Source organism: Ascaphus truei, chromosome 1 (assembly GCF_040206685.1).
Source record: "Ascaphus truei isolate aAscTru1 chromosome 1, aAscTru1.hap1, whole genome shotgun sequence".
Lineage (NCBI taxonomy): Eukaryota > Metazoa > Chordata > Amphibia > Anura > Ascaphidae > Ascaphus > Ascaphus truei.
The window spans coordinates 188,249,760-188,263,086 of record NC_134483.1 but is presented as its reverse complement, the minus strand read 5'-3'; the positions used below and the strand labels follow the sequence as shown (position 1 = coordinate 188,263,086).

The window sequence follows — 13,327 nt, the reverse complement described above, 5'->3', positions numbered from 1 at the left end:
TATTAAAAATATCCCCTCTCCAAGTGATACATCTGCTGAGTGCCACAAGTGTGGAGCACTTAGAACCATTCCTGTTTAAGTTGCTCTTTAAGACCGAGCCAGTTATTTGACCCCTTATGTATTATTATTTTACTGTCCGGTACATTTTTAAGCATGTTTAATCAGGGAGATGGCTTTTGAGCCGCTGAAAATGCTGTTCCACAATAGATTGCCTGACCCCTAAATTCATACATGCAAAAGCATAAAAGGACTTTCACTCATTCATGTAGGGTAGGGTCAGTACATTTATTCAGTGTACAAAAAAGCCCCAATATCTGTTTACATCAGAATACCTTTGCCATCTTCTCCCACTTCATAGAGTAATTTTAACTAGTTTTTAATGCGATGTATATATTTTTTTTTATATATATACAGATCATATATTTGAACAAACTCCCTGAAGACGTGTATAGGCTTTTACAAGCGGGTAACATAAACTACCTGCCATTTAGGTAAGTGCGTATTGTTGATGTTGAAAACATTCAACGTTATCGGGTCACATGCAGATGTTCCCTGTTAGTCCATTGGAGTGCTGTATGTCAGCTGGCCTTCCAAAGTAATACGATCATATGGTCTTTTTAATACGGTCATATGGTCTCGTTGGACTGCAGTTTAACAATTGATGCTAGCGTTGCTGTTTGAAGAACAAACTCTGGAAATAAAGGAGCCGGCAAAAATGTACTCCATTGAACATGTCAAAATTAAGTCCAATCCGTGTTTGGCTCATTGTTTTTATATCAGCAACTGGGTAATGTTTGAGCAAGGTAAAATAATGTAGTCATTGCAAAGACTTGACAGGCAAACAATATAATACTCTTTCCAAGTACAGTATTAGATTATTTTAAGAGGATAAATATAGATGTAGAAGGGAATGAACAGAATAACTACCTTTTTAAATCGTTTACCAACTGTGTTTTCATAGTAACCAAATACTGTACTTTGAAGAGCTTTTTATCATCTTTACCTAATCTCTTCCATGATGAGTTTGTATACAGGTTAATTGTTAATCCTGTTTTTGTTCTGTTATTGTGAAGCCGTATAGAATTAGACCGCAAAAGTAAATGTGTCTCTAAGAAAGCTAATTTTATTAAGTGACATATATATGTTGCTATGTGGAACTGCCGCTTTGAAACTTCATATTCAGGGATTAGGAGGATGTGTTCCTGAAGTTGTTGTGGCATGCCCTTGTAGTTTCACTCTTTCAGTGTGTGTGTGTGTGTGTGTGTGTGTGTGTGTGTGTGTGTGTGTGTGTGTGTGTGTGTGTGTGTGTGTGTGTGTGTGTGTGTGTACACACTTGTGCCAACATATAACAGACCTGTTTAGAAAGACGACGACTATGCTACAATGTCAACTCGCGCTCGATATATAAAAATACAAATCTTCAATAATCTGTTCTGTTGCAGGGACGCTTCCTTTGGTACCTGTAATTTTCATCTAACGCTTCTTGACTGCTTTCATGCGGTGCACAAGGTAAGATGTCGAACTGATCACGTGCTGGGGGGAAATAAGATGCATGTTAATCAGAAGAACCCTGTCATGTCTGAACAATGAGCTGTAGCTTTTATAGACCTCTGAAGTAGTGAAACGTTTAGTGGTGTTATACATTTGGGTTAGAATTGTAGCCATAACAAAAGGAACAGTAAAACTCCGGCATGTTGCTTGAATATCAGCTAATTGATACATTAGGGCAGGGGTGCACAAACTGGAGGGAGCGCCCTCCTGGGGGGAGGGGGCGCGGCAGTTATCGAGGTCCCGTGCTCTCCCCCCAAGCATTTAAATTAAATGCCGGGGGCCACGTGAGGCCTCTATAATACACTTGCCTTCCTTTCCAGGGACACGTCATTATGGTAACCCGGCGTCAAATGACGCCATGGGGTCGTGTGCCGTTACGTTACCATGACATGACGCCATTTGACGCCACGGAGGGAGGCGCGGAGGAGAGCGGGCTGGGGTACGCATAGGGAAAAGTTTGTGCACCCCTGCATTAGGGCACAGGGATAAGGCCTGCTGTTTTAACAACATGCAAAAGCCATTATTTGCTGCAAATACCGCTCAACTCATTATAGCGCAATCTGTTACCACCCGAATCCGCGTATAACGCGGTTTGGGCGTGGCTCCCGTTTTCAAAATCAGAAGATCGCCTACCTTGAGTCTATGCTCTTGCTGCTGCCGGCACCCCCCCTCCTCTCCCTGATGCCGGAGCCGAGGAGAGATATTTACCATAAATACTTGATAAAAGTGATCCATCACAGATATGGTTTTAAGATGGGTTGGCTTTTTTCATTCCCCTTCCTAGGAAGAAAAAAAAAGGCTAAAAATCCACCTCATCTTTAGGCTGAGTCCATGGTCAGCGCTGAGGCGCGCTGACACTGGTCAGTGAGCCCCTGCAGCCGCAATGAGCGGCTTTAGCAGGGTCTCGCACACGCGTGCGGAGGCGTAGGTCTTAAACTCTAACTCCCCCTTCTCCCCATGACAGACATTTAGTACATAAATCTGTCAGTGGGGAGGGGGTAAAAAAAAGTTCACTCTTTACAAAAAAAATGCTGCTTCCATGTAAAAGGAGATGCTGTGGGGGAGTTTATTTCAAATGTCTCGTTGTTAACCTCCTTGCTGCCACATGTGCCTGTAATATGTCCTGTTGCATGCATAGAATGCAATCACAGGGGTTAAAGGACTCAGCCTCCAGAAAGTAGCTCTATGGGCAGACTTATATGGGGTTACCCTATTTATTATGGTATTCTGATTATACACGTGTGTAGCCCATGTTCCCCCCCCCCCCCCCCCCCCCCCCAGACACAGATCGGGCCTCTAAGGTGTATTGAGGGCTGGCTACCTGTATTATGGTGGTGCATACCTGCTTGGAACAGGAGGGCCTGAGTCTCCCGCGGTGGTATGGGGGATAACAGGGCCAGGCTTCTGGGGTATATGCCTTCATCTTCTCTAGCAACAGGGGTGGTTCAGCGCCTCCATCTTCTGGCGAGACCTATAGAAATAGGTAAAGATCCTCCCAGAAGAAGCCCTGGTCCCAGGGCGAGTGATCTTAAACTCCTCACAGTCTTTTGTATAAAATAGCAGCACTCTTTATTGTCCTTGCACAATGATACAGCAACACTTCATGCACAGCGGCACACAGCAGTTCATATACAGCAGTGCACTCCAAATGTATAATTGCAGGCCTTTCCTCCTCTCCTCCAGGTTGTACCCTAGCAGGATGGGCTGGTTAGGGGCTTCAATACCCCAACCCCCACCTCCAGGATATACTCTCTGGGTGAGGGTAGATCTCCCCCCTCACCCCCTCAGCAGGGTGAGGGGCATTGGTCCACGCACTATAGTGCTATCAGCTCTAATCTGTATGGCTGAGTGTCTTTTCTCCTGTTTCCAGCACTCTTCACTCTCACAACTATCACATCTTTCTCTCCACTGCAACAGACTGTCACAGAACTGAACTCTCCAACAGACTGGCAGACTCTCCACCTCCCAGGTAGAACTCTCAGACTCAACTCATACTCCCTCCAGACTGACACTCCAACAGAACTGCCCAGACACACACAGGAGCAACCCACTAAATAGATACAGCCCTGCCCCTTATGTTGTCAACAGGACCTCCCCTCTGTCTCAGGCCTGCTACAGAGTCAGGGGCCTACCTCTATCACTCCAGGCAGGGCTTGGTGGGGGGGAAACCCATGATTACTACTGGCGCCTGCCCTTACCAGGGCTTACTCCAGTAGGAGAAGGATTGGTAGCCCACTAATTCTTACAGGGGCTACACTCTCCCTCTAGTGGAATCCAATGGTCCCCACTTGGACCTAGCTTTAGCAGCACCATCCTGCGGAGAACAAACCTGGGAAACAAACACAGTGCAAGACAGGTTATCTTTTGAGCCAACCACCAGGTGGCGTAACAGTAGCCGGGTACTCCCAACGGGGAGAACCAACTAGTAATAATGCTTTGGGTCAGGCTTCCGGACCTTTCTCCCATTATGGTCAGTTACAGTTATATAGTAGGGCTGTACCGACCCAGACTCTGGCCGGTAGATTACACTGTGCATGTATATGCACCGTCCTATACTCCAGACCCGGACCACCTCACTGATTCGGTCCTCATTGTGGTATCCCGCCTTACCAAACTTTGTTCTTAAGTATTCTTGTAAGGCCTCCCTGAGCCAACGGTCTCGGTTCTCTTCAATTTCTCTCATTATGGGTTCAGGCACATAAGGATACTCATACCCGTGGGACTGTCTATACCGGAACACTATGGCTCTATCTGTCTGGCTCAACTTGGTCAGTTTCTTATGGCCCGCCCTGCTTGGCAGTACCCAAAACTCTGGTTCTACCAGAGCAATATCGTCATTGTACAATATACTAGGCCCCTTAGGCATGATGATCCCTTGCTCTATCTCCTGAAATCTCCTCGGGAGTATAGACACCTACCGCCCACCAATGATCAACTATATTGTTCCTGATCAACAGGAACCTGGTGCGGTCCATACCCTTGTGGTAACCAGTGAACAGGGGTGCCCACCACTTGTCACGGTGCTCGTATGCTGATATGGGGCTAGAAGTACCTGTCTCTGACTTGGTCTGTGATGAGACACCGGACGTACCCGCCTCCGTAGAGTGCGAGCAGCTGCGTCTACCCTTGGCATTTATGTAGTTGGTAGGATTCATTTTGGAACCCACCTGGCTTACCGGCCCTGCCTCCGCAGTAGTATTGGATCCTCGGGCCCTCCCTCTAGATACAGGAGAAAATGGTACAGCGTTAGGTATACGAATTACATTTGCATACGGTATCTCCCCATCAGATCCTTCATCGCTTAACTCCCAATCCCGCAAGTCCTTGGAGTATTTGGGGTATTTTGTTAACTTATCCCCGCTAGGTCCCGGTGGTAATACTCGTGACGGGGCAGTGGCCGGGGCAAGGGGGCTGGGGCAATGTCCAGTTCCATGTCCAGCAAGCGGGTAATCCCGCGACCAGTGGGCAGTTTCTTGCTTGCCCTCTCTGCTGAGCCCCGCGATCCTCTGGAAGGACCTTGGCTACGCAGGGTGGCCATGGCAGCGGCCATACCTGCTCTCTGCGGGGAGAACAACGATCCCGGGCCTCTCTTCCAGTCAGACCCGGAAGTGATGTCATCATGGCCGCCCGCGGAATCCCCATCCGCTCCGTGGTCACGCACCGGAAGTGCGTCAAGGACCGGAAGGGGCGGTGGTGGATCATCGGGTCCGCGGACGGGTAAGTAGGCCGCACGCCTCTCCTTCTCGTCCTCTGCAGGGGCCGTCTTCGCCTGGCGAAAGTAAGGGGGTGGTGGAGTCTCCTTACCGCCCCGCTGCAGGCTGATGTACTCGGGTCCCTCTGGATCCGCCTCGGACGCCGTCTCCGCCGCACTGGGAGTCACCACGGCCGTGGGACTTCTACGGGCCTCAGGCCGCACCAGCGCTCGCCGTCGGGAGGTGTCCGGACTCGTCTGCTCCCTCTCTCCGGTAAGTGGACTGCTATCTTTGTTACAGCTGGGGTGGTTCGCCGGTAGGCGCATCGTCACCGATGAAACGCCATCTTCTTCCTCCGAAGACTACTTGGTCGGATCCTCCGCTAGGGAGTCACCTGGGTCTTTTGCGGCACCGCCAGTGGGTAGTGGTACGAAACGGCCCGCTCCGGTACCTCCATTGCGGTCGCGCTCTTCTCCGCCGGATCTCCGCTCGGCTCTGTAGTTGGCTGGGCCTTGGTTCCCACCTCGGCATGGGTGCAGGGAACTAGGGCAGCCTCGTCGGTCGTCTCCGCCACCTCCGTTAGTGTTCCCGGAGAGGCACCCCGAGGGGTCTTGATCATGGGCCACGGTTCAGTAGGCCACAAGTAGAACATGCCACATTGAGGGCATCGTGCCTTCGTGCTTGGGACCGGTCCGGGTGTCCTGCAGTGTATGCACAGGGACCGGAGGTACTCTTGGCCGTCGAGTTCCACTACCAGGAATCCTCCTGGGAACTGGAACGTGGTCATGCTTAGCTGTGACATTTTTAGTTCAGGGGTGGAACAGTTCAGTGTTTCAGCTCCTTGCTCTTCAACAGTCAGGCAAAAGTGAAGTTCCTCGCTCTCACTTCCTGTCCCTCCCTTTGCTGGGAGGACGCTCCTGATTGGCTCTCCTTGTGCCCCCTCCCTCTGGAGGAAACAAGAGGGGCATTCCTTCTTTCAGTGTGACATGGCCTGGTCTGTTGGCCAGTCACAGCACAGGTGGGTGGGCTTTCGGCTTTCGCGCCGCTCCGCTCCTTTTGCAGGGGATCTGGGTTTGGCGCCAAACCCCTGCACATCTCCCTCCACATTTCTCTCACAGTCTCTTTGCACGATTCACGTGCGCGCTCCAGTATTGGCAGGAGTCGCCATTTTAGCTCGGCTGCTAACTGCTGGGCCGTGGATGGCGCTGCTGTCGCCATTTTGGACTCTTTCTTGCTCCGCGGAGCACATGTAGTGACGGTCGCCATCTTTGATGAGCCCACCAAATGTATATCACCACCATTCTCAGTGTCTAGTGCAAAACTCGTTCCTAGACACTGACTATACTCAAACTGTTCACTGAACGCTCTCTGCATGCTATCTCTCTGTGCTTTACCCACTAGTATGATGTGGCATACCCCAGGCTAGGCAGAACTCCTTCTCTGTGCACCGCACTCGCTGACGGTTCCTACAAGTACTCTGTGGTGTGTTTTATGTGGGTGCTGGCTAGGGTACCCGGGCATCTCCTGCTTTTGGCCACTCATAGTGCGGGCCCTGGGCCATGGTCCCTGGACAAGTTAACAGGCTAACCCCACCCCCCCAGTTGCCTCACACTACCTGCCTCAAGGGACTAGGACAGCTATAGCTCCACACCCATCTTACATCACCCTCTTAGGGCACCCAGGGCGTACTGTGCGGGAATCCACGCTCCCCTGACTACCCAAGGTATTACATGCCCTACTCTCTCCAGTACTTGCACGGAAGGTGCACTTCACTCTTCCCGCTCTGCCTTGCTGAAAGCCTGTCCAAATGTAGCCCATGTTTCCCCCCCCCCCCCCCCCCACCCCCACCCCAGACACAGATCGGGCCTCTAAGGTGTATTGAGGGCTGGCTACCTGTATTATGGTGGTGCATACCTGCTTGGAACAGGAGGGCCTGAGTCTCCCGCGGTGGTATGGGGGATAACAGGGCCAGGCTTCTGGGGTATATGCCTTCATCTTTTCTAGCAACAGGGGTGGTACAGCGCCTCCATCTTCTGGCGAGACCTATATGAATAGGTTAAGATCCTCCCAGAAGAAGCCCTGGTCCCAGGGCGAGTGATCTTAAACTCCACACAGTCTTTTGTATAAAATAGCAGCACTCTTTATTGTCCTTGCACAATGATACAGCAACACTTCATGCACAGCGGCACACAGCAGTTCATATACAGCAGTGCACTCCAAATGTATAATTGCAGGCCTTTCCTCCTCTCCTCTCCTCCAGGTTGTACCCTAGCAGGATGGGCTGGTTAGGGGCTTCAATACCCCAACCCCCACCTCCAGGATATACTCTCTGGGTGAGGGTAGATCTCCCCCCTCACCCCGTCAGCAGGGTGAGGGGCATTGGTCCACGCACTATAGTGCTATCAGCTCTAATCTGTATGGCTGAGTGTCTTTTCTCCTGTTTCCAGCACTCTTCACTCTCACAACTATCACATCTTTCTCTCCACTGCAACAGACTGTTACAGAACTGAACTCTCCAACAGACTGGCAGACTCTCCACCTCCCAGGTAGAACTCTCGGACTCAACTCATACTCCCTCCAGACTGACACTCCAACAGAACTGCCCAGACACACACAGGAGCAACCCACTAAATAGATACAGCCCTGCCCCTTATGATGTCAGCAGGACCTCCCCTCTGTCTTAGGCCTGCTACAGAGTCAGGGGCCTACCTCTATCACTCCAGGCAGGGCTTGGTGGGGGGGGAAACCCATGATTACTACTGGCGCCTGCCCTTACCAGGGCGTACTCCAGTAGGAGAAGGATTGGTAGCCCACTAATTATTACAGGGGCTACACGTGATTAAAAGCTTACCCCATGTCCTGTGTGAGAAGTGACAGCATTTATTAGGAGACAGCTGTGCCCTGCCCTGCTACTCTCACACCACTTCTTATAATGCATGAAAAACACGGACTCATAGTATGTTTTGTTTTCAGATGCACAACTGTTACATTTAAGTTGTAAGTTAATATTCAACAGCTAGAGCTAATGTGTAACCAGCTAAATTATTGAAGATATTTTTTATGTTGTGTAATGTATGCATTCTCCACTTCATTCCTTTTTCTCCCTCTCGCAATAAGCTGGGAATGATCTGTAAATCATTTTCTCAGTCATGTCTCATGTGCTCCGTTATTGCCTCCACATTGGGAAAGTATTTGATTAAAAGGCAGCCTCCCTACCACTGTATACTCCTTCCCCTATCTCCTAAAAGCACTATTTCACATTCCAGCCCTGTCAAATAATTAGTGAGGACCTGGCAAAATGTAACGGCGCTTCTATGTGGAACATCTATGTGGCTTATTTCATGCTTTGAAGTAGTGCATTCCCGTCCCAGGATAGAATGTCTCTGGCGCGTGCTCTTTTGCGTCCCTGAAACGTTTGCCAGTGTGAGGGAGTTCAGTTGGAGGAGAAGCTGCTGTGTGGGGTGATCAGTGGCCGGGGAGATCATGTGACTAAAATAAGCCTGAAGAGGGGAGGCTGCAGCCCTGAGCCGCACACACTTCCCTTAATAATATAATTTCCTGCAGCTCTCTGACTGCTGGAGACAGTGGGGGACGGTGGAGAGACACAGGGACAGCAGGATGGAGCGAGGTGTAGCACAGAGTTATCCCAGCTCTCCCCCTCTGCGGACACGAACCCCGGTCGTGGCGGCCTTTTTTATTTTATAACGTGTTGCATTATGTGGAACCCAAGCACCATGTTAGAACGGGGATCAGTGGTAGCTTGTTTAAAAGTGCCAAAGAAATGTATTTAACCCAGTCTCCATCTATATTTTATTTGAATCTTATCTGAAGTTGTCAGTTTTATATACTTACTCCAAGCAATTGTGCCCTTCATTTGAGTCCGTCCCTGAAGTTGTGGTCATTTTCTTCTTAAGTCCCATGTGTGTTTTGTCCAGAACTTGTAAATGCTGCTTAAAGGTGCAGTTCCACTTCGGAACAACATGCACATTTACTACATATGTACCTTTTCTCCTTCCACTTTTGGAATTGCTCCTAATTACATTATCATTGAGTTGGTGGTTTTTTTTTTTTCTAGTGTTTTTTTGGGGGGGGGGGGGGGTTAAGGATCCCTATGATTTTATTATGAAATTCTGCAGAACCCCAACCCTCTCTAACATCATGTCTGATATCAGATGCATTGTAAGGAACACCAACACTCTATAATAGCGATTCTTCTATATTTGGTACGATTTTCAAATGACCTGAAAATTGCAGGGAACCCTTTAGGGACACACGGGGAACCCAAGTGCTGTTGAAACACACTGAGTTAGAGGAACTAGGATAAGCAACAATTCCCTCAGTCCTCCAGGTAATTGTCCCAAAACGGTATTAATGTTGTGGGGGTTTTTTTTACTGTCAAAGATTTTACATCCATCAATTGTGTACTTTGCTCAAAGTTTGACTGAATAGACCTCTTTCATACATTTGGTGTTTTCAATGTGTCGTGTTTCCTGATTTATCTTTTTATTTTTGTGTGTAGGCTCTGCAGTATGACTTCCTTGATTTCAGCTCGTTTGACATGGAGGAATATCAGCATTATGAGGCAAGTGTTGCCAAAACGGAAATTAGTCGGGTCGCAAAACAACTGTGAACTAGCACCGACATTTCTTATTTTAACATAATAGCCTGTCTGGTTCTGTATAGTTAACAATCCAGTACTTCTCTGCTGTACATATGGAAGCTGCATTCTTACAGTAGCAAGTTATTTTTAATAGAGCTATCGCACTGTTTAATTGTTTACACTGGGGAACAGTGCTTATTTTGTTTCCAAAGAGACGTACAAGAAATATACTAACTTGTACCCCCCCCCCTCTTTTTTTTTTCTTCTCTGTAGAGAGCTGAAAATGGCGATTTCAACTGGATAATACCAAGGAAATTCTTGGCTTTTAGCGGGCCTCATCCAAAGAGTAAAATGGAGAATGGTATGTGGTTAAAAAAAAATCCATCTCTTATTTTCATATTAAAAACAAACAACGATGAGGGGGCAATAAATCCAAAATAAATGCATAGACTGTATGTCCAAGAGGCCCCGGTATAGAAGTAGAGGGAAGATCTTGATATTACATTTGTTGCAGCCTATATTGTAAATAAGTAGTTCTATATTTATGAAATTACATAAAAGTATGAAATCTGCACCTTGTTTGAATTCCAGTGTCAACTCCTTGTGACATTGGGCAAGTCGTTGTGTGTTCCTGTACCTCGGGCAGCAAAGTTACATTATAAGCTGTGGGGCAGGGATGCATTGTGACTGCAAAATTTTATGTGCATGCTGTCAGTACTATATAAGCGAAAAAAATTATATATTTCAACTAAATGATAAATGTACCGTTCTATTTTTCTTCAGGCTACCCTCACCATGCTCCAGAAGCTTATTTCCCTTACTTTAGAAGACACAACATCTCTACAATTGTTCGACTGAACAAGAAAATGTACGATGCCAAGAGATTTACAGACGCCGGTTTTGAGCATTACGACCTGTTCTTCATTGATGGAAGTACTCCAACTGACTCGATCGTCAAAAAATTCCTAAACATTTGTGAAAATGCAGATGGTACAGTAGCTGTACACTGCAAAGGTACGTCCAGTGTAGTGTTGTCCACTGAAAGGTCGTGATTATGGGATCTGTCTTCACAGAGTACTCTAGTCCGGCTCGTGCTTTCCCTCACGGTGAAAAGTGGTATTACAGATCGCATCACTGTCGCTTTCTAACTTAACTTTGTCACGGTCGAATAATTGACTGTTTATTGGCTGTCTGTCAAAAGCTTTCAGCACTAGTTGGATCCCCTGCTGGGTGTTTGATACTTTTTATTTTATTTGTTTAAGACTTGACCTGCATGGTCCTTTTCTAAAGCTTCCTTGGCCAATGAGGTGCAATTTCTACCAAGCTATTTGGTGACTTATGTGTTTTGTTATCTAAGGTTTAACTTAGAGAGAGATAGAGCTATCTATCTAGATATATATATATATCTCTAGATAGATAGATATAGCTCATCTATAAAGAATGAATGAGCGAGGGAGAATGAATAGGGGAGAGGGAGAGAATATAAACTGGTTTGCGCCCGTTGGTCTAATTTAGTTTTCTGCAACTTTTTATTTATTTATTTTTTGTCCAACCTGCAGCAAGGCAGAAAAGTTATTACATCCATATGTGGTGCGTTAATACTGGGGGCGCGCCCCGCGTGGGGGGGGGGGGGGGCAGCGTGCCGATTTTAGAGGCCTCGCGCTTCCCCAAGGCATTTAAATTAAATCGTGAGAGGCATCTATAAAACTTCCTTTACCTTGGTTTCCAGCGACGTGTTATCATGGTAACGTGACGTTCTGTTAGCATGGCAACGTCCCTGCGTCGTCATTTGACGCCTGTCGGGGTGGGGGGCACGAGCAGGGGGGGGAAAGCATGCATGGGGAAAAGTTTGTGCACCCTGTGTTAATGCATCATTTCTCCTTGGACATCTGCTGCAGCTGAGCATGATTTTAGTATAATTTTATATTCACTATGAATATGTACCTTCAAGCCTTAAGAGCCCTTCATTCAATGGAGACCCTTGTATCGCTATTGGAGTTCTCTAGTATTTGCAGCTGTGAAACACCATTGCCCTCACCAACGATTATCTATAACTTTATGTATAAGAGCACCCATTACTATGGGTGGAGTCAGCTGTTGGTTATTTGTGTTAGTGGGCATTGCGGGCACATCTAGGCTATGGTTGCAAACTGGTAGTTATATGTTAAATTGACATCTTTAGTGGTGCAATCCCTGGTAACAGACCAAAAAAACCCTTCTGTAAATTAACAATCCATTTGCTTTAAGCATGGTTGCTTTTATTTGGAAGTTAAGCACACAACCCTTCTAAATGGGGACATGTTTGTCAGTCAAGTGTACCCTTATACCACCCTGTCCTTATGGGGGTACCAAAACCCATGAGGGTAAAAAGTTGTCTTTTTGTTTCCTTTTTTTGGGCAAACTGTGACGAATCACAATATCATACAAGAGCGGGCAGCCAGAGGACTTTGGTTCCCCCGCCTCTGTTTACCATGTTTACAAACCAACTTTAAAATACTTCCAAGTGTCTGGTGGTTTAAAATAAATCCGTCCACATTAACGCCGGGATTCACAAAGCTCCAGCAGGATGTATCCGTGCCCGATACGGCATCAACCGCCATTTACTTGAATGGCCGTTAACAATGGATCGAGTTCCTATCCAGTTATCGGAGCTTACTGAACCCACCCACCACTACCACTTCCATTAGTACGCTCTGGTCTTTAAGGGCTGACTGATTAATTGGCGACTGGGTTTGCTACATTCCACGTTTGTTTTTTGTTTGTGGTTTTTTTTGTTTTTTCAACAAATGTAACATTTATCCACATAACCTCATTCTTTCATTGCTACAATGCATCACATTCCATATTAATAGCAATGTGCAGCCATTCACCATGATGTATTTGTACTATCCCCATTTAACCTCCTGTGTATAACTTTTGGTTGTCTTGCAGCTGGGCTTGGCCGGACTGGTACGCTTATAGGATGCTACATGATGAAGCATTATAGAATGACAGCTGGTGAAACCATTGCATGGATCCGGATATGCAGGCCTGGCTCAGTGATTGGGCCCCAGCAGCAGTTTCTGGTGGAGTAAGTAATGCCAACAGCAGTATGTTGAGTGCAGCAATGTCCGGCTTGTGTTTTGTTAGTCCCATTAATTTCTCTTGTCTGCTAACCTGATACCCAACAGTAGCTCAAGCTGTTCTTGTGGGAATGAAGTTCTGTGAAAGTACGTGCATGTTATTGGCTTGTTCCACTGTAATACCGAAACCTGTTGCTGCATGTATTTTAAACCTTTTAAAAGGGGATACATAGTTCAAGCAAAGGCCCAACTTGAATATTCGGCTTAAAGCTGCAGTTCATGCAATATCCTACATGGGAGTTTTTTTTTTTTTTAAATCGGTTCTGTACTACGAGAAAATACTTGTAGCATTCAAAAAAATTAACACTTGTAAAGACATTTTTAATCTATTCTAATGTAACAAGCATTTTTGTTCCTACAAC

At 47.0% G+C, this 13,327-nt stretch overlaps 1 protein-coding gene across 18 annotated transcripts in view; it reads left to right on the top strand.

The window, feature by feature from the left end:
* Positions 1 to 13,327, top strand: part of CDC14B (cell division cycle 14B) — a 112,846-nt gene that overhangs the window by 72,513 nt on the left and 27,006 nt on the right. For all 18 annotated transcript variants that reach the window (XM_075599297.1, XM_075599357.1, XM_075599343.1 and 15 more), the window contains exons 5-10: positions 415 to 491; positions 1,443 to 1,509; positions 9,763 to 9,825; positions 10,117 to 10,204; positions 10,627 to 10,857; positions 12,775 to 12,913. In XM_075599297.1, the coding sequence (XP_075455412.1) occupies positions 415 to 491; positions 1,443 to 1,509; positions 9,763 to 9,825; positions 10,117 to 10,204; positions 10,627 to 10,857; positions 12,775 to 12,913 (665 nt within the window). The remainder of the gene's footprint in view (positions 1 to 414; positions 492 to 1,442; positions 1,510 to 9,762; positions 9,826 to 10,116; positions 10,205 to 10,626; positions 10,858 to 12,774; positions 12,914 to 13,327) is intronic.